General features: G+C 37.9%; 1 protein-coding gene across 1 annotated transcript in view; it reads right to left on the bottom strand.

Annotated features, from left to right (window-relative positions):
* The window catches only part of cubn (cubilin (intrinsic factor-cobalamin receptor)), a 47,575-nt gene that overhangs the window by 13,918 nt on the left and 11,553 nt on the right, over positions 1–22,104 (bottom strand). The window contains 33 exon segments of the mRNA XM_051097823.1: positions 14–223; positions 301–479; positions 565–739; positions 835–1,003; positions 1,089–1,279; positions 1,374–1,520; positions 1,605–1,802; positions 1,895–2,087; positions 2,173–2,354; positions 2,552–2,757; positions 2,839–2,971; positions 3,054–3,182; positions 3,283–3,396; positions 3,520–3,636; positions 3,725–3,881; positions 4,173–4,354; positions 4,439–4,613; positions 5,917–6,098; positions 7,637–7,796; positions 11,441–11,628; positions 12,643–12,799; positions 12,906–13,087; positions 14,132–14,292; positions 14,371–14,557; positions 14,695–14,825; positions 14,921–15,146; positions 16,431–16,596; positions 16,686–16,864; positions 17,994–18,150; positions 18,228–18,418; positions 19,331–19,493; positions 19,571–19,752; positions 21,104–21,338. Of these exon segments, the coding sequence (XP_050953780.1) occupies positions 14–223; positions 301–479; positions 565–739; positions 835–1,003; positions 1,089–1,279; positions 1,374–1,520; positions 1,605–1,802; positions 1,895–2,087; positions 2,173–2,354; positions 2,552–2,757; positions 2,839–2,971; positions 3,054–3,182; positions 3,283–3,396; positions 3,520–3,636; positions 3,725–3,881; positions 4,173–4,354; positions 4,439–4,613; positions 5,917–6,098; positions 7,637–7,796; positions 11,441–11,628; positions 12,643–12,799; positions 12,906–13,087; positions 14,132–14,292; positions 14,371–14,557; positions 14,695–14,825; positions 14,921–15,146; positions 16,431–16,596; positions 16,686–16,864; positions 17,994–18,150; positions 18,228–18,418; positions 19,331–19,493; positions 19,571–19,752; positions 21,104–21,338 (5,704 nt within the window).

The raw sequence follows: 22,104 nt of genomic DNA, 5'->3' as shown, positions 1-22,104 counted from the left end.
GGAGAACCCAAACCTGAAGCATTGTATTCACGTATCTCCACATAGTCATTGTTGCAATTGGAGGAGCTCTGCAGGTCAAAGGCAGTGTAGGTGAGGGTCAGATAGTGTCCAGTGGGACCTTCCAAATACCATTCACAGTTAGAGTTATCAGGATAATTTGAGTCTGGATAACCAGGGCTTATGATGATACCATTCTGGCCGATGTAGGTACCTCCACACGTAGCTAAGAAAAGAAAGAATACTCTTTAAACCATTGGAAATTAACCAGAAACTGTTGGAAATATCATGGGGATTGCATACCAATGGAATACTTGGCTTTGAAACCAATATGCGTGACGCTGCGATCAGTTCTGAATCGTATATACATGTTGGTGCCGGATGAATGCTGCGTAGATGGGCGGGTGTTGCCACAAAGCCTGCCCATCAAATCAGCATTTGATGTGGGACCATCACGGACCTCGATGTAGTCAAACATACATCTAGGAGAGAAGATTGTGATTATGTTCAATGGTCATATGGTACCAAAAGTGAGCATTTTGATTGTTTAAAATATGTTAAACATACCCAGAATGAGGCTCAATATAGAAATCACCCTCGAAGTCAAGTCGTACAGCCTCTCCATTGGGTACAGTGACTATCCATACACAGTCAATATTTTGGGGGTAGTTCGATGGGTAGTTAGGAGACGTGATGTATCCTGGTGGATCTCCATCATTGAGCTCAATGAGACCACCACAAGCTGAAGACAAACATTGAGATTTTCTCTCATTTACTCTTCATTATCCAATGAATCCAAAATTACTGGAATATTCTATATTAGATAAAAGTATTAACCTAAACTGTGGGCTTCAAAAACCAGTTTGAAGCCATTCCCCTCATTGGAGCCATCAGAGACAAAGTGGGCATAGAGGCTATTATCTGAGGTCTGAAATGTGGATGGAGGGCTGGACCCACAAAGACGCCCTGATAGAGTCGGTGAGTTGCCATCAGGTCCATTCCGTAACTAATACAAAACAATCAAACTATTTAAAGCTTTTCCTTCATATGTAAAAGGACATTTTCTATTATCTTCTTCTATAATAACTCACCTCCAAGTAGTCACCTGTGCTGCAATGATCGCCATAACCCTGTATTTGGAAAGGACTTTGGAAATTTACCGACACTCTAAATCCTGGGGTGACCATTACTTGCCAGTTGCAGTTCATGTTGGGCTTGTAGTTCTGTGGATACTGAGGAGAACTTAGAACCCCTCTGTCTGTATGGAGGAAGCCACCACAACCTGATGGAGAAGGCACCAGAAAAATAGCTCAAAGTCCAACTAAATGTATAATACACATCATGATAAAAAGTTGGCTCATGGACTTGCTGTTTACCTCTGGAAAAGGTGGCATTAAAGCCTCTGCCATTAATGCTGCCATCAGAGGTGAACTGAAGGAACATGGCATCACCGGTAGAGTGTAGAGAGCCAGGCAGCTGCCGTCCACAAACACTTGCAATCAGTGGAGACAAGTTGGTGTCACCTTAAAAAAAAAAAAAAAATAAAGTCATGAATGTCAGTTTAGAGTTGGGATTAATGTTGAAGTGACTCCATATGACAAACCTACCATCCCTAATGGCCAGACTGTCATGGAGACATGAAACCTCATCTTCCATGTCCAGATAGAGCAGATTAAACTCAACGATAGAACTTGGAGACCGGATTACCCATGAACAGTCAAGGTTATGCTGATACACCTCGGGCCAACCAGGAGAGAATAAGAACTGGGGATTGTCTCCTGTTATCAATGATCCTCCACATGCTCCTGAAAAGACCCAAAATAGTAAACAATTGTGAAATGAGACCAAGCATCAATGTCGAGCATGATTTGAGAGGCAGATTCCTTAGAGAACTAACCTGGGGCTATAGTTGGCAAAGGACCAGAGCCCTGAACAGCTGTCCACTCAACGAGGAAGCCTTTCCCTCCATATATACTGTCAGATTTAAACTCAAGCGTTATAGAGCTGCCTGAACTTCTTACAGAGTTAGGCAGGTTCAGGCCACAGAACACACCCAGAAGGAAAGCATTGGTGCTCGGACCATCATATATCTAAGGAAAGAGAAGCTATGATCGTCAACCTCATCTACATCATTTGTTTTGATCATTTGTCTATGTTTTAAACAAGAGTGCATACCTTGAGCTGGTCATAATAGCAATTGAATAGGTCCTCAATGTCGATGTCCAGGAATTGAATCTGGACATAGGAACCTGAGTCCACTGTGACGGTCCAGCGGTAATCTGCATTGTTTGGGTAGGTGCGGGGGTAAAGCGGGGAGGCTATCTGTCCCGAACTGCCCGTGATCTCATTTCCATACACTGAGGATGCAGAAAAAGAGTAAATATATTCCCATGTAAGATTTTAATTCAGAAAAACTTCAGAAGAACCAGCAAGACTTTCTTGTACAACCAGAGCCAAGGTTTTTGGTGAACAGAATGATCATTCAGGCCCAGGAAACCAGCATTAACCAACAAAACCACTCTAGAATGGACTAGAATCTATTGCTCTGACTTACAGTGGGAGAATACTGCTCTAAATCCAGCTCCGCTGACTGAGGAGTCAGAGACAAACTTGATCCAAAGAATGTGGCCCATTATAGAGGTGTAGTTGGAAGGAAGGGAGTTGCCACAGAAACGACCAACCAAAGTACCAGTGGAGTGTTCTTCACGAATCTCTAGGTAGTCATTACTGCAGTCTGAACTTTGCTGCAGCTGGAACATTCTGTAACACAAAGTATAGCACTGTTTGTTTTGATGAATCCATTACAATTGTGAAATCAATGTAACATCCTGACTGGCTTACATGAAGGATAGTTGTAGACGGTTCCCAGGGGAACTGGTGATGGTCCACACACACTCCACATTAGGTGGATATACATCAGGATAGTTCGGACTGTTAAAAGCACCTGACTCCATATGCAGAAGTCCACCACAGCCTGGAAAAGCAGGTACCCGAATAGTGTTAAATCACAACCTAAATGAAAATGACATTACTTGAAATAAACATTGAAATCTAACCTGAGGTTGAGGCCATGTAGGTTGCCCTAAAACCTTTCAACCCTACTGAAGCATCTGAGACGAAGTTTACCACCAGGCCATTGCTAAATGAAGTGACTGGATGTGGCAACTCAGTCCCACAGTAACGACCTGGAGAAAGGTTACTTATTACTACTAACCACTTCATCAGCATTCAGTGCATCAGTACACACATATTTAGTTTATATCTTTGACAGGAAGAGATCTTTACCAACAGATGGGGCGTTGTAATTGTCTCCATCCAGGATCTCCACACGATCATGAGAGCAGTTACTATTCAACATTTCAATCTCAAAGTCAGTGAAGGACAAAGTCACGTGGTTGACTGAAAGGAATATAGGAGATCAGAGAATCTGTTAAGATACAATAAAGGCAATACAACGGAGTGGTTTTGTGAATTCTATGTTCAAAATGCCTTGGTTTTGACTTTGAGATTATGGATACTTACATGGCTCCTGTGGCCGTATGATCCAACTACAGTTCTGATTGGGTGGGTAAGAGTATGGATAGCGAGGAGAAGCGATCTCCCCACCCACGTCGTCAGCCGTTATAGTGGATCCACATGCTGGAAATCATAAGAGTACTCAATGAGGTTTAACAACGAACAAGCCATGTTAAAATCTTGTGGGCTCATTAATGAAGATGGCACTCACCTTCTGAGAACTGGGCACTGAAGCCTTTACGGTTCTGACTGTGATCTGACCTGAAGCGAACATAGATGACATTTGTTGTGGATGTAATGGGAGGAGGCCTGGATAGTCCACAAACTTTCCTCAGGAGTGGAGAAGACTCATATGGACCATCATGGATCTAGAGAGTAGAACATGATACTTTAGTCCATAAATTGGTCTAAACCAGGGCTGCCCAAACTCGGGCCTGGACGGGCAGTGTCCTGCAGAGTTTAGATCTAAATTGCCTGAACACACCTGTCTGGAAGTTTCCACAGTAGTATGCCTAGTAAGAGCTTGGTTAGCTGGTTCAGGTGTGTCTAACTGGGGTTGGAGCTAATCTCTGCAAGACATCTGCCCTTCAGGACTGAGTTTGGGCACCCCTGGTCTAAACTCCATCCATTATGCACACACAGAAATGTAGGTTACTCACAGCCACGTAATCGACACTGCATGACATGACATTTTCAATATCCAAATCAGTGAAGTTGAAGAGGACTCGATGCCCTACGTCCACGGTGATGACCCAGGAACAGTCCACATTGTCAGGATAGTTGTTGGGATACTGCGGAGAGTGGATCTCTCCATTGGGGGCTGTGACAATCCCTCCACATCCTGAATTTTCAAGGAGAAGATTTTAATAATATATAGTATTCAACTAGAGATAAAAGAATTCTATAGTTGACACAGGTGACTAACCTCCAGAAACTTCTACCCAGGTTGCGTTGAAGCCTCTGCCACTCACGTATGCATCAGATGCGAATCGAACGGTGACAGTGTTACCTGTGCTGGCCACCTGTAGAGGGTTATTCGGAGGCCTTGTGGTGCAGAGCTGGGCCAATCGTGGGGATGAGAGATCAGGCCCTCCGTACACCTGGATAAAGGTCAAAGGTGAGGGGATACTTAGGAACTTAGGTAACAAAATATCAAACCAGGTGGGTTCATGATATGTTTATTAATATCATGAATTTTAAAGGATTAGTTCACTTCCAGTTTAAAAATGTTCTGATAATTTACTCATTCCCATGTCATCCAAGATGTTCATGTTTTTCTTTCTTCAGTCGAACAGAAATTAAGGTTTTTGAAGAAAACATTGAAGTATATACTTCATAACTATAAATGCGATGCGCATCCGTGACTCTACACATTACAGTACATAATAACATTGGAAAGGTCATGCGTCGTTAGTTCTTCGTCTGTGTACTTTGGTTAAAAAAAATAGGGTAGTGCAAAATAAAATAAGCATTAAGCATTTGTGGTTAAAAAGTGTCAATTTTTATTTTTATTTTTAGAAAATGACTGATCGTTTTGCTAGATAAGATCCTTATTCGCTGGCTGGGATCATGTAAAGCCACTTGAATCTGCAATTTGGATCTTCAAGCCATTGGCTCCCAGGCCATTGGTCCACTATATAGAGAAAAATCCTGGAATGTTTTCCTCAAAAACCTTAATTTCTGTTCGACTGAAGAAAGAAAGACAGAATGATTATCAGGAAATTTTTATTCTGGAAGTGAACTAATCCTTTAACCAACCTGAAAGTCTGACTACCAGAAAGTGTCAAAATATCAAATTTGATTGTCATTTTGAACAGTGGCCCACATCAGCTGTTTTATGTTGTGAAATGTTTTGCAAAAGTGTGCTTGTGTTGTCTCTAAGATGCATACCCCTTTTCTTTAAGACGATAATTCATACAAATCTATCTGTTGCGTAAATGTCCAAATATTGCAAATTGCATTTTGTCTCTGTTGTGTCATTTACTGTAGAGTACATAATGAGCAAGCAAACAAGACATATAATAATAAACCACAGGCCACTAAAATTATTGCAATTTTAAAACAATGCCTGGATTTGGTCTGGCATCTGTGTGGCACATAAAGTGTATGTTTGTGTGCATGTGAGACTCTGAGTCTCTAAGCCCTCTCTAAGCTCTGATTTCCAGTTAATTTCTGCCCTGTTGGCTCCATTCAGTGCTACAGTGGAGGTCAGCATTCCACAGGTCTACGCTACAAAACATAAACCAACAGAGCCTAGCAGATGCCAACAGGGCACACACCCACATAAACACACACACTTGAATTTTGATCTCATAATGATGGACAAATGAGCAATTGTAAATGTAATAGAGCATATTCAATGCATACAGACATTTTGCATACTGTTTTTATTTATTTTCATACCTCCAGCTTGTCATAGTTGCAGTCAGGATGATACTCCACATCAAACTCAAGGATGGTGATGGAAATGCTACTTCCAGGGCTTGTCTGGATGTGCCAGATGCACTCACGGTTTGCTGGGTATCTGTCAGGATAGCCTGGGCTGTTGAAAGCACCAGCAGGACCAAAGAGTTCCCCACCACAACCTGCAGGGGGTGACAGTGAGGTACTTTGACTTTCCCTGTTTTTAATCAAGGATCCACATGAAATTTCACAACAGGAAATCTGATTCACATATAACAAGTCTTTTGTATAAACAGAAGGCAACCAAAAATGACTATGACACTTATTTGGCACTAGTGAAAGCACCATGGTATTTTCATCTTATATGACTTAAAGAGTCTCTGTGTATATGTGGTCAGGGATGCTGAAGAGGACAGAGAGTTGCATTACAGTGTCCAGACAGAAAAAATGTCTCCCGTCAAGCTTATCAGAGGAAATATGAAACCACAAGGCAGTAGCAACAAGACTAAAATGCGGTCAGTGTAATGTGATATTCACGAAAGATCGGTCAGAACAGATTCATCCTCTCCACCCCCACTGTCTTAATCAATAACATCAATCCTAACGGCGTCCACAGGTCTGTGAGAGGACAAAGGAAGGGTGGAGCTACGTTTTTAATTTTCAAAATGGATCAACTGGCTTGTGGCCATGAAATACTTTATTAAATTGAGGAATCTCCACAGCACCTACATTATTCATCCCTCAATTTTATGTTTAAGTTGTCTCTTATTATAGGGACATTTCTATCTCGTCCGTCCCTGTTGTTTTTTACTCTCTGCTTGTCATTTTCCTCTCCGTCAGGAAGGTTTTTATAGCAGTGCTGTGCACATTACATAATAACATTACAGTGTTCATTCTCTGCACACTGTGTCTATGGAAACCAAGACCATTTCCTTCCAAATAATGACATCATCACAGACAGAGGTGCATGAATAATTAAGGTTCAGAGCGTACGTCTCTCTCTCTCTAACTCTGATCCTGCTCTCTGTGCAAAAATAACAGTCCACACCCTTGAGCAATGTTACTCAATGTCTCACAAGGACAGAGAAACACACACAAAACATTAGTTAGTGTAGGTTATCGCACTAATATGTGGCTTTGAGACATTTATGTCAGTGTTTCTTCTTTGAGATGTTAAGTGTGACACTGCAAGAGTTAACCCTCTGGGATCTGAGGGGGATTTAGTTTTTTTTTTAGTATCTTAAACAGGGGCGTCTCCCAAGACAAAGAACAAGGACAGAGCTTTATTGGTCTGTTCTCTGTAGAGGAGCTTATAGCCTTGTTTTCTGCTGGAAGTAGGCTAATACATGTACATTTACTCTTTCCTTTCTTTCTTTGCTAGATTCATTCATCACTTGTACTCAGCTCTTTCCCTGCTGGCCAATCACAGTGAAGCTTTCCTAAGTGATGTCACTGCTTTGCTCATTAAGACCGCTATTTGTCCAAAAGATTTAGTGACATCATCACTCAAGAGATTACAGGTCGCTGACCTCTGGCTGCCCAGTAATGACTCTGCATGTTATTTCCTTCTGAGTACCTCATATGTCTTTCCACTCTCATACACATCTAGATGTTTCACACAGTGTTTTCAGGCTGGCACATGTCCTTGAAAACGTTTCCATGAATGGTGGTACTTTCCATGAATATTTGGACGTGCTCTGTGCTGTGTGTTGGCTCTTACCATTCTGGTACCAGTCCATCTGAAAGCCTCTGTATGAGACAGACAAGTCTGAATGGAACACAATGTGGAGGCTGGTACCGGTGGTGGTGTTGGCTGGAGGAGGTGTGTTTCCACAGAACGTACCGATCAGAGTAGCCTGATCGTTTGGACCATCGTACAGCTAGATTGGAAACAGAAAGGAGGATTATTTAATACAGTAAAAGACTGTTAACTGTCACATCTCACAATTCTAATTTCCTTGCAATTCTGACTTTATATCTTGCAATTCTTACTTTTTTCTTTGTAACTGTGACTTATCTCGCAATTCTTTTTCCCTCAGAACCGTGAGTTTATCTCTCAAAATTCTCTTTATTTCTCAAAATTGTTGGTTTATCTCTCACAATTCTGACATTTTTCCTCAGAACCGTGAGTTTATATCTCGCAATTCGGCCCTTATTTCTCAAAATTGTTTATATCTCGCAATACTGACATTTTTCCTCAGAACCGTGAGTTTATATCTCGCAATTCTGACTTTATTTCTTAAAATTGTTGGTTTATCTCTCACAATTCTGACATTTTTTCCTCAGAACCATGAGTTTATACCTCAAAATTCTGACTTTATTTTTCAAAATTGTTGGTTTATCTCTCACAATTCTGACATTTTTCCTCAGATACGCGAGTTTATACCTCACAATTTGGCCTTTATTTCTCAAAATTGTTTAGATCTTGCAATTCTGACTTTTTTTTTCCTCAGAACTGAGTTTATATCTCAAAATTCTCTTTATTTCTCAAAATTGTTGGTTTATCTCTCACAATTTTGACATTTTTCCTCAGAACCGTGAGTTTATCTGTTGCAATTCTACAATTTTTCCTCAGAACCATGAGTTTATATCTCAGAATTCTGTCTTCATTTCTCAAAATTGTTGGTTTATCCCTCACAATTCTGACATTTTTCCTCAGAACCATGAGTTTATATCTCGCAATTCTGACTTTTTTCCCCAGAACCGCAAGTTTATATCCTGAATTTTCAGACTTTTTTCCTCAGAACAATGTTTGTATCTCGCAATTCTGACTTTATTTCTGGAATTTGTTGGTTTATATCTCGCAACTCTGACTTTTTTCTCAGAACCATAACTTTATATCTTGGAATTCTGATTTGTTTCCTCAGAAGCGTGAGTTTATATCTTTCAATTCTGACTTTATTTCTCAAAAGTTTGAGTTCACACCTCGCAATTCTCACTTTTGTCCTCAGAACGTGAATTTATATCTCGCAATTCTTTTGACAATTTTAACTTGTATCTTGCAATTCTGACTTTATTTCTCAAAATTGTGAGTTTATATCTTGCAATTCGGACTTGGTTCCTCAGAACCAAGAGTTTAGATCTCTCAATTCTGACCTAATTTCTCAAAATTGTGAGTTTGTCTCTTGCATTGTGACATTTTTTTTGCAATTTTGACTTGTCTTGCAATTCAGACTTTTTTCCTCAGAACCTTGAGTTTATAGCTCGCAATTCTGACTTTACTTCTCAAAATTGTTTTGTGCCTCACAATATTTTGTCCTTTTTCTTCAGAACTGTGAGTTTATATCTTGAATTATCTCACTTTTTAACTCGAAATTGTGAATTTATATCTCACAATTCTGACTTTATACCTTGCAAAAAAAAACTGAAAATTATCTAAAAATTCGAACAATTATACTAGTTTTCTGACAGAGTTGATATACTGTATGATTGGGACACAAAAATGGACAATTACTTTTTTTTTTTTTTTTTTTGAGAAAAAGTACAAAGCTGTGCCTGATCATGTAATTTCATAACTTTGACAAAATAACAGGGAAATAAAACAAGGTGAAAAAGTAGTCAAATTAAAGTGTGAAACACATTTTCTCCTGCACTATGTCTGAAAAATCAGATCAGTGACCTTTCACAGGAAATACAACCAATGACATCACATCAGAAATTCAGACCATCTGTTCCACAGCCTTAGGAACAAAAGTGTGCTGTAATATTGTTGGCTTGTGCACAAAATCTCACATTCCATTCGTAAGAAGTCATCAGAGTCCAAAATATCCAACACAACAGTCCATGTATTTACCCAGCTGATGAATGCCTATCTATGGAATGAGGTTTATGAAAACAAGAGTGTAGCTCTTTCTCAAGTATGCCTAAGGGAAAAGGCAAAAACTCAACATCTCTAAAAGAGGCCCCAATGATGTCATCACTGTTTGGATCGCCATGGTGATGAGTGTATGGAGAGGAACTCAAAGGCCCATTGTACATTTTCAAAGACTCTGCCAGTAAATCACTGTAGTGTAACTGAATGACAAACTGTCGAGCATGAATTAAACAACTTGACCCCTTCACAGGGAAATAATATGATGATACAAGCTTGAAAAGACACGTAGATGGTCCTCGAGTCAAAAAAACCCAACTCAGTCTGTCAAAACAGATCAGGAGCCAGCATTCACAACCCATTTTGTTTTAACAACGTGACATATTTCAGTCCAAAACAAAATAATCAATGAGAAAATTAACTGGGCTTGATTCAATCCATCAGAAACTGATTTCATATCAGTATAGAGAAATCCAAAAATGTAATAACATGCAAAATATGACCATAAAGTCTACTAAGTAAGCAAATATATTAAATTTCGAATTCATGACAGAAGGAGGTGCCGGTGCGGTCGCTTGCTCTTAAAATACTGTCATTTTTGGTCATACAGATTAAAGCTACACATTTGTCGAATCTGTTAAGACTCTACATCTATTTGTGTGCACCCAGAATAACAACAATAATGAACCAAACGGGACGCGCTTTCAGCTGTTTCGTTCTCTGTAAACTTCGAAACTCTGTGTAGACTATATAGAATATAATCTATAGAGAGTGAAATGTCTACTTTTAAATGAATTAATTCAAATCGAAAACAGATTATATAATTCGTATGAAACATGTAGGCGCATCACTACTGCGGAGATGACGAGTCAGTGTCGCCGAAAACAAATAAAGCACTAATTTATCAATAAATTATTAAAATGTGAATGCTTTTTTTCCCTAAAACATTCATACTTATTATATCTGCCGGTGCACTGTGGCAAGCTTTTATTACGTGCACTGTAGGCAATTAAAGGCTCATTGTTATGATTTATATGGTTTATTAAATGTGCGACTAATAGTCGACTAATCCTTAAAATGAACGACTACTAGTCAACCAGAAAGATTTTTAGTCGATGGCAGCCCAAGATGACAAATTGAGTGGGTTTTGGTTGTAATATTCACTCGAAGGGCAACAAGAGAAGCGATGCAAGTCTTCACTGACTTCCTAAAGACCCACATCTTTGTTCTCTCCACTTTAGCCCTGATGCCTTTGAGGCTTTTAGAAGACCACAACTAAAAGAGTTTACAAATGGCAGAGAAAAGAAACGCTAGATGCCATCCTGGCAGGATATAAACATGCAACGCTTGTCATGATGCCACAGCCACTGAAGGAGTTTCTTAGCACGGATCTCTGGGGTTTACACTCCTTGTAGGGAAAAATTTATTTCATGGCACCACCTGTAAGCCCTTTACGTAGCTGTGGTCATCCTATCAGTATTTGATTTTCCAAGTTGTGTTGCTGTAAAAATAGCAACAGGTAGTGCCAGTAGCTTACTGAGTGCATCCATTTCACGTCATCGAGATAATGGCGCACCCCATAGTCGAAAAACAATGTTGATTTTTTAAACAACATAAATCATTCATGGGTTTTCGAAGTAAGTGACATCATTTATGTTATATTAAGCAATACATGTTTAAGGTTGTATAATTTAAGACAAAGCATGTACTGACCTTCACGTAGTCGTAGGCACATCCGATGTGGTACTCCACCTCAAAGGTTATAAAAGTGTAATTGATGGTGTTGCCCATGCTGGCCTGAATGGTCCAGCTGCAGTCAGCGCGAGATGGATAGTCGTTGGGGAAGTTCAAGCTCTCAATCTTTCCCCGGCTCCGATTGGCGATCAGCATACCTTGGCAAACTATAGCAGAAAAGCCGGTCTTGATTAAAAACGTATTAATAATACGAGATGCGAAGAATTGTGTAACTTGTTGAAGACTTGGAGAATATTTTACACCAATTTTAAGGCAGGAATGCATTAAATTGGTGCAAAGCTGAACTTGACCCTGCAGTAAAGTTTTAGAGTCTGGGAAACACACTGGCATGTGAACATTGACAGCCAAAAGAAAAGGCAAACGCCTGAGAGAATGCACAAGAAAAGAAGACAGATAGTGCACTGAGCTCTAAACTGTGACATTTAACCTCTACAAACATAATTAAAACAAGACTAAAAAGCAGAGATCCAAAACAAGTCTATGTCCTCTGGGTGAACTTAACTGCTAAATACAAAAATACTTAACTTACAAAAAAACTAGCATGTTATTCCCATATTTTGGGGAATACACCATGGTAATACCTTTCTATGAAGTACCACTGAAATATGGAATCCACTGCAAAAATAAAACTAAGTATTTTTGTCTTGTTTTCTAGTACAAATATCTTTATAACATTATTTCAATACATTTTCTTAAATCAAGAAATATTTACTTGAGAAGCAAGATGACATAATCCACTGATCATTAAGTTTTTCTCTTAAAAAATTATCAAAATTAAGTTTTTGCTTAAAAATATGTTTCTGACAATGAAAAACAAAAATGTAATTTTTTTTCCCCTTTCAATTAGCATTATTTTTCTTCCTCGTTAGATTTTTTTTAAGCATAAACTCAAATTTGGTAATTTTTCTGAAAAAAATAAATTCAGACATAATACCTTAAGCCATTTTGTTTCTTAAGTAAATGTATTTTGATTTAAGAAAGCTTACTATACCGTAAAACAAGACAAACATTCTAGGAAAAATATTTTTGCCATGTATGAATATGTTCCAAACTACCACAATCCTTTTTTTGTATGAGTTTACATCAAATATAAATAAAAAAAAACTATATTTTTACTTTTTTCAGAATTTTAACGGTCCTTGGTGTTCAGTGTAACTCACGGGTTTGGTAGGAAGCCAGAAATCCGCCTGTGTGGACGACGGCGTCTGTACGTAGCTTCACATACATGTTCTCTCGGGAGGAGTAGAGTGGGGCAGGAATCTGATTTCCACACAGTTTGGCCATCTCTGGAGCACTGGTGCTGTTGCCATCATACACCTGGTAAAACATGTACACATCAGGGAAAGATACCTCAATACATCAATACCTTGAATAGAGAAGTCTACAATTGTGTAGTAAATCGTTTAAGTCAATGCTTTCTAACCGCCAAGTAGTCATAGTAGCACTCGTTGCTGTTCTCCAGGTGAAAGTCTCCAAAGCTGAGCGCGACTGTGCTTCCTGCACTGGTTTTGATGTGCCAGTAGCATTCGGCGTTGGGGTGATAGGGCAGGGGGTAGTTGGGCGAGCTGAAACCTCCAATACTTGTGGTCAACGTCCCACCACAACCTATAAGAGAGATACACGGTAAGTCTGGGAGAATATAGTCCATTGATCATCTAATGCATATTAGAAACAAAATTGGAGTGCAAACTTTATGTTCCAGTTAAAATTGCTATGATTTCTGGGATGTCTGAGTTGTAATTAGGCCTTCTGGAAAACAAATTTGTGTGTATAAGGTAACAGGTTGATAGTAGCACTCAATTAGTACTTACTACTTTTGGATCTAAAACTATAAAATGATTTTTTTAAACTATAAAATGTTTATTATTATTATTATTATTATTATTAAAATAAAGTTGAAAAATAAAATAAATATTACATCAAAAAAATTGCAAATTTTTTATATAAAATTATAAAAAAAAGAAAAAAAAAATCACTAAAGCACATGACAAAATTACTAAAACAAAAACTATTAAAAACCTTTTTTTAATACAGCAGACATAAAATTAAATATAAATATTACAAAATGAACTTAAAACAAAAATTGTAAATTTTGCTTTGGAAACTAAATGAAATAAGTTTAAAAAAGTAAAATATAGTAAAAAAACATAAAAATATAATAAAAAATTTAAATATTATAATATAAAAATAAAGTATTAAATATAATAAATGTTTACAAATAAAAAGTAAATAAATATTAAAATATAAAATCATATTAAAAAAACTACATTCAAATATCAGAATATAAATATAAAGTATTAAATATAAGTTACTTAAAATAAAGCAAATATTTACAAATAATAAAAAAAGTTTGACTAAAAATGAAAACTGTAAATATAAAAATAAAAGTTAATATTAAATATTAATAAATACTATAATAGTATGTTAGTAATACTAAAAGAACATGGACATATAGTATAGAAATTATGATCACAAAGACTACACTCTAAATTATCTGCTGAAAAACAGCACTAAAAAACAAACTGCAGTTGGTCCTTTCAAATGACAGTCAGACATGTTGGCAGTTCTTGGCCAGACTTTATGCAAACGGTCTGGCTGATATTTATCTGGCTGATTGAATACACAAAGCAAACAATAGGAAACGAATACCTGTCTGTGTGCCATCCCAGTGGGCTTTGAATCCCCTGAAGGTGACTGAGTGGTCGGATCTGAATTTAATCCACAGCCTGTTGCTGTGGGACATTATGATGGGTGGACCATTTGTTCCGCAATATTGACCAATCAGGGGGGATGTTTCATAGCCACCATCTCTGTAAAAAGAAAGGAAAATGTTCGAAAACCAAAAAGTGACCAAATCAGTGTCTCAAGATGCTGGAAAAGTTCCTCACCTGATCTCCAAATAGTCAAAACCACAAGTACTGAACCCTTCCAGCTGAAAATCGGAGACATTCAGCATGATCTGCATGTTGACCTCCACTATGATTTTAAAGATACACTCCCGATTGTTAGGATAATTGTCGGGGTAGTTAGGCGAGTAGAACTCCCCAGTGGGTGAAGTAAATATCTCACTGCAATCTGCATGGGCAAAACATATGAGATATAAGACAACATTTAGCTCCTTTGTATATCTCTACATACTTCACTATGAGGCCTGGACTTTCATGGCTTTTCCAATTCAATTTTCATATCCAGTTACTGGAATAAATTTATACCTGTGCTTGCATTGATGGAGACATATTGTGCAGAAAAGCCTTCGGCAGACAGACTGTGGTCAGAGACCAGCACAACGGTCATTAGACTATCAGTGCTGGTTAGAGATGGAGGAACGGAGCGCCCACAGAACCTAAGAACAAAATAACCAATATTTTCCAACATATTCATTTACACATCTATAATTAAGTGATGACTGTGGCCTAAACTGTCTAATGGCTGGTTTACCTGCCCATAAGGGTGCCGGTCAGTGCTGTGCCATTATCATAGACAGCCACATAGTCGTATGCGCAGTTGGTGTGATACTCCAGGTTAAAGGTTGTGAATGACAGACGGATGAGGTTGCCGGGCTCAACGGATATGTACCAGGTACAATTGGCTCCATGAGGGTAGTCAGTGGGATGTCCTGGGCTGGTGAATGAACCCGATAGTTCTGTGAGAGTCTCTCCACAACCTGTAAAAACGAACACAAGTGTTGAAATAATATGAAAATGCTTTTAACAGTGGAGAACAATTATGCGCTGCTCATCGTGGGAATCAAACCTAGACCTTTTTGGTTTCCAGGCCAAATCTTTAACTAGTATGTCTCACCATCACTGGTCTACCAATATCTGTTCACTCTGATTCACCAAACATAAGCACGAATATAGCTGCAAGCAGCGATTACCAGGGTTTAAGCGCATTTTAGCACATATGAAAAAGACATTACATATTATTTAGCAAGCTTGTAACCAACTAAATCAATGATTAAAAAGAGCATTTCTGGAAATTCCAGGTAATTTACCACAGAAATATGATGTTTTTTAACATTTTAGCTGAAGTTTTCATGAAGTTTTGAGTTTTCATTTAGGATTTATAGGCTTTTCGGCTTTTGGGTATATTTGGTCACGCCTATATCGTAAATTATGTGTTATAGCTGTGCGAATGCAAAAGTTCAACTTTAATAATTATTGCCCGAGAGAGTCCAGAATTGCATTGCTGTGTTTTTTTTTTTTAGTTGAGCAAAAAACCTAGGACTAGTTTGCAAAAGAAGGTTTTTTACATAATAGAGAATATTTAATGAATGATTTGATTGACATCAGTGGTTCTTGAGGCAAAGTTGCTTGGTATGAAGAAATGTATCAGATGATATGAATATTGTGTGGATGTTTGAAACACCACATGATAACAAAGGCGTAAAACTTGTTAGTGCCACCTAGTAGCCGATTTCTTTCAAAGTTCTTACAGACCTCGAGGACCAAGTGTTGAACGTGCCCACCGAGTTTTGTTCCGATCCACCTCCGTTAACCTTGTACAATAGCTGCTCAAAATTCATTGGCCGATGGCGGCCGTGTTTTTTGGGATATTACGCAGATGTCCTCATAGACACTTGTGGCACTTTGGACAAAGACACTGCATACCAATTTTCAAGTCAAGTCGAACTAATGGGTACATACTTATAGATGTTTTTAATGTTTTTTTCCCTACTATAGCGCCACCAAGTGGCCAAATTTCGCCTTTTTACTGTGACGCCAGATTGAGCTTTTACATATGTGTTCCAATTTTGCCAAAAATATCTCCTTCCTATCAAGCATTTAAGGCGTTTTAGTAATAGTGGCTTACTGCAAATTTAACATTTTAACAGTGATCACTTTCACATTGAGATTGTTGCTGTTTAGTCTAGGTAGGCAGCTCACTAGATAGTATATACAATATGTTTAAATAACCTACATTTAAAAAGAACAAAACAATAGTTCACCTTGCTCTGCGGATGCAAACTCAGCAGTGAAACCATGGTTGGACACTGATGAATCTGTTCTGAATCTGATATACATGGACCTCTGGGTGGACTCCAGCATGGGAGGCATGTTAATTCCACAGTATCGACCAATCAGAGGGGAGTCTACACTGGGACCATCTCTTACCTAAGAGATAGAGAGTGACATTTCAAAAAAAGTGTAATGTGCAATCTGTATGTTGGCTGAATAGGATTAGCACAATATTAATGTTGTACCTCAACATAATCGAAGATGCAGGTAGCGCTTCCCTCAACATCAAAAGTGAGGAAGTTAAGAGTGACCACATAGCCTTCAGGTTGGTTAATGACCCACTCACACACCTTGTTGTGGGGGTAGGGGTCGGGGTGCATGGGAGTGCGAATCTGACCGGTTCCAGAGAAGGTTCCTCCACAAGCTAGAGAAAACAGTTAAACTCTGAGATCATGTTGGGGTGGGGGTGCACTTATCATACTTACAGTTGAAGTCAAAAGTTTACATACACCTTGCAGAATCTGCAAAATGTTGATTATTTTACCAAAATAAGAGGGATCATACAAAATGCATGGTATTTTTTTTAGTACTGACCTGAATAAGATATTTTACATCTACATTTACATATAGCCCACAAGAGAAAATAATAGTTGAATTTATAAAAATGACCCCATTTAAAAGTTAACATACACTTGATTTTTAATACTGTGTTGTTATCAAAATGATCCACAGCTGTGTTTTTTGTTTAGTGATAGTTGTTCATAAGTCCCTTGTCCTGAACAATTAAACTGCTCGCTGTTCTTTAGAAAAATCCTTCAGGTCCCACAAAGTCTTTGGTTTTTCAGCATTTTTGTGTATTTGAACCCTTTCCAACAATGACTGTATGATTTTGAGATCCATCTTTCCACACTGAGGACTGAGGGACTCATATGCGACTATTACGGATGGTTCAAACGCTCACAGATGCTCCAGAAGGAAACACAATGTATTAAGAGCCGGAGGGGGGTGAAAACTTTTGGAATTTGAAGAAAAGATCGGGGTAAAATTAACTTTTGTCTTCTGGGAAACATGATCAAATATCTTCTGTAGCTTCTGAAGAGCAGAACTAAATGAAAAAAATATGATATTTAGGCAAAATAAGAAAAATTTACACATCTTCATTCTTTTCAAAAGTTTTCACCCCCTGACTCTTAGCACATTGTGTTAACTTCTGAGGCATCAGTGAGCGTTGGAACCTTCTGTAATAGTTGCATATGAGTCCCTCAGTTGTCCTCAGTGTGAAAAGATGGATCTCAAAAACATATAGTCATTGTTGTAAAGAATTTAAATACACAAAAATGCTGAAAAACCAAAGAATTTGTGGGACCTGAAGGATTTTTCTGAAGAACAGCGGGCAGTTTAACTGTGAACATAATGAACATTTTGCAGATTCTGCAAGGCGTATGTAAATTTTTGACTTCAGCTGTACATTGTTGCATAGAGTATGTTTCTGGTCTTGTTTTTACTCTTTGGCGCCATACACTTTACATAAAAAGGAGGTTTCAGTGTCTCACCGACTTCATAGGTGGCCCTGAAGCCAGCACGGGCCACAGAGCTGTCAGACTTGAAACGGATCCAGAGTCCATTAACAGAGGACAATATTGGTGCTGGCAGGGTGGTGCCACAGTACCTCCCAATGAGTGGGTCGGTCTCACCCGTCCCGTCTCGAACCTAAAAGACATTCGACGTTGTAAGATCAAAATGCTATTTACTTCTCCTCTCCTCAACTCTAATTACACAGATCATACCTCCACAAAATCAAAAAGACAGCCACTATGAATCTCCAGGTCAATGTGGGTGAAGTTGAGCGCCACTTGTTCGCTACGTGGCATTCTGATGACATATATGCACTGCCTATTGTGAGCATAGTTATTAGGCCAGTTAGGAGAGATGATGATGCCTTCTGTGTTTGTAAAGATGCCTCCGCAGCCTGGGTCAGCTGGTGGCACAAAGTAAATAGCATTATACTCAAGCAATTCATCCGAGTATTGTAAGATAACTGGGTTTGCCCATTTGAACCTAGTGTTGTTGTACATCATAAGTTTACAACATTTGTAATGTGACTCCTGACTTTTAATATCTATATAACGGCAATAAACTGTTTTATAAGCATTCGAAGGACAGTATTCCACTGATGGATCCATTAAAATGATCCATAATTCATTTACTGGAACTACTGCTAATGCATTATGATTAGAGTACTTCATTTACATAACCACTGACTGCAAACAAGAACATAGTGCCGTAAAATTCAAATAGGTTCAGAAAATGGTTCACAAACTGCAAAATATGGGGCCAGTTAATACTTTTATGCATGCATTATAAAGGCATTCATGTTACAAAAGATTTCAATTTTAAACAAATGCTGTTCTTTTGAATTTACTATTCATGAAAGAAAACCATTTGTTACAGTTTCCAAAAAAATATTAGGCAGCAAAGCTGTTTTAAACATTGATAATAATAAGAAATAAGTCTTAAGCAGCAAATCAGCATATTAGAATGATTTCTGAAGGATCATGTGACACTGAAAAGTGATGATGCTGAAAATTCAGCTTTGCATTCAGAAATAAATTCTATTTTAAAACATATTTAAATATTTTATATTATTTTCTATAATAATATTATTTACATCATTTTAAAATGTAATAATATTGCTCAATATTACTGTTTTTACTGTATTTTTAATCAATAAATGCAGCTAAAAAGATACTTCAGAAACATTAATGTAAAAAAGAAAAAAAAGAAAAATACAATCCAAGCTTTTGAATGGTAGTGTAAAGGTGTATTATCCTGCCTAAAATATCCCATAATCCCCCTCTCTCTGTGGTTTGACAGCATGGGCTTTACTTACATGGTGAAGTAGTGTATGTAATGTGAAATCCCCGATCGCTGACACTAAAATCAGAGTGGAAGTGGATCCAGGCAGATGGTCCTGTTGTCTGTATAGGCGGTGGTGATGCTGTACTGCAGTATTTTCCCAGAACTGGGTCTTGTGGAAGCAGTCCGTCTCTGATCTATAAAATAAATCTGAAAACTGAAGCATTTTAACACATATGCAAAAAAAATGGATTCAAGATGCAACAAGCTTTACCTCCAGGTAGTCAAAGTTACAGCTATCATGGTGCTCCAGACTGAGGGTGCCAAAAGCGAATGTGATTAGCAGACCAGGGTTCACATTCACTGTCCAATAGCAGTCCCGGCTGGGTGGATAGTTACCTGGGTACCCGGGTGACTTGATATCACCGTATGTATTGGTCAACTCTCCACCACACACTGGAAAAGGAAAAAAAAAGTATTGGAATAAGAAGTAATTTGTTACTATAATCACAAGGGAAGCAATCATTTGGACCAATCAGTAAAGGTTTTTGTTTTCACATGCATAATCCACTAAATCCACTATTTTCACATGAAGGCGCACACTGACTAGTAGAAACCAGCTTGGTTTGAAAGTGACTTCTGTGTAGGCAATTGATGTTTTTGCCTTAGAAATTTCACTAATGTGAGTTTATTTTAAAGGAGAAGTCCACTTCCAGAACAACAATTTACAAATAATTTACTCACCCCCTGGTCATCCAAGATGCTCATGTCTTTCTTTCTTCAGTCGTAAGGAAATTATGGTTTTTGAGGAAAACATTTCAGGATTTTTCTCCATATAATGGACTTGATTGGTGACCCGATTTTGAACTTCCAAAATGTATTTTAAATGCAGCTTCAAAGGGCTCTAAATGATCCCAGCCGAGGAAGAAGGGTCTTATCTAGCAAACCAATGGGTCATTTTTTTCGAAAAATAAAAATTTGTATACTTCTTAAGCACAAAAGCTTGTGTAGCACAGGCTCTGGGATGCACGTTCATGATGCTAGGAATCAGTGATGGGTCGTTCTTGAACGATTCGTTTATTTTGAACAAATCTTTAATGTGACTCGGGAAGAACGAGTCGTCTCAGGGAGTGATTTGTTCAGTCATGCAAGCACAACATCCTATTAGGTTCTGTACTGGAATTAGTTCACCTGTTTCGAGTCTTCAGGTTTTTCAAGAAAAAGATTCGTTCATTTTGCTGAACGAGTCGGTAAAATGATCCGAACTTCCCATCATTACTACGAAGTCTGTGTACTCCGACTAAAAAAAGGTAGATTATGGAAAATAACTCCATCTTATTTTCTCCTACAACTTCAGTGTCGTTCGACATCGTTGTACCTTTTTGTTTGTAAACAGCATTTGACTTACTTGCACTTTCTTAGTCTTTGCACATTCGCTTTGTAAACATTGGGTCTGTGGTTCCGCGTGACCTTTCGAAGTGATTTAATAGTACGTGAACGCGCATCCAGAACCTGTGCTACACGAGCTTTTGTGCTTAAAAAGTTTACAAATTTTTGTTTTCCGAAAGAAATGAACGATTTCGCTAGATAAGACCCTTCTTCCTCAGCTGGGATCATTTAGAGCCCTTTGAAGCTGCATTTAAACTACATTTTGGAAAATGTTGAAATGTTTTCCTCAAAAACCATAATTTCTTTATGACTGAAGACAGAAAGACATGAACATCTTGGATAACAAGGGGGTGAGTAAATTATTTCTGACTTGTTGTTCTGAAAGTGGAGTTCTCCTTTAAGATTATTCTTGGTTTACCTGGTGCTTGGGATTGCCAGGCCACTGTGAAGCCGCGACCACTGACTGAATGGTCGGAGCGGAACCAGAAGTACAGAGAATTGTAGGAGCTGAAGAGTTCTGCTGGGGCGGCGGTGCCGCAGAATTTCCCGATTACATAACCTGCGGCACTCTCGCCATCGTGGACCTGCAGGAAATCGAAGTTGCAGTTGGCGCTGTTCTCGATGTCGAAGAAAGGGAAGGTAATCCGCAGAATCTGGGAAGAAAAAACACAAGAAAGCACAAAATGCAAAGTTTACTTTCATGGATAATTGCATCATGCATCTTGAAAAAAAAACTGCTGATTTCCAAACAAGGCCTAATATTATCTAATCTGATGATGCAAAGTTTAAAAAACACAGTACCAATCAAAAAGTTTTGAACAGTAAGATTTTTAATGTTTTTTAAAGAAGTCTTTTCTGCTCACCAAGCCTGCATTTATTTGATCCAAAATACAGCAAAAGCAGTAATATTGTGAAATATTTTTACTATTTAAAATAACTGCTTTCTATTTGAATACATTTTAAAATGCAATTTATTTCTGTGATCAAAACTACATTTTCAGCATCATTACTCCAGTCACATAATGATGATCTTGATTTGCTGTTCAAGAAACATTTTTTATTATTATTATTATTATTATCAATAATAACATTACACACAAATAACATTATATATTATACCATTCAAAAGCTTGGAGTCAGTATTTTTGTATTTTTTGGGGGGTGGGGGGGGAAGAAATTATAAAAATTAATCTTACTGTTCAAAACTTTCCACTTTCCTCAAAATAGGAATGAAAATTGTTCAAATTATATACGTATTAGTCAAATGCAAAATTAAATTAAATAATAAAATAAAATAAAAATAATTCAAAATGTTTAATTTCACTTACAGTCTGCAAAGAAAAAAGTATATTAGGCATATTAACAACACTAATTTATTTGGAGAAAAGTCTTGAAAGAATATGATTATTTTAAATAATA

Source organism: Labeo rohita, chromosome 24, assembly GCF_022985175.1.
Source record: "Labeo rohita strain BAU-BD-2019 chromosome 24, IGBB_LRoh.1.0, whole genome shotgun sequence".
Classification (NCBI taxonomy): domain Eukaryota; kingdom Metazoa; phylum Chordata; class Actinopteri; order Cypriniformes; family Cyprinidae; genus Labeo; species Labeo rohita.
Note: the sequence above shows the minus strand (reverse complement) of the source record. Positions and strands in the feature narration are given on the sequence as shown.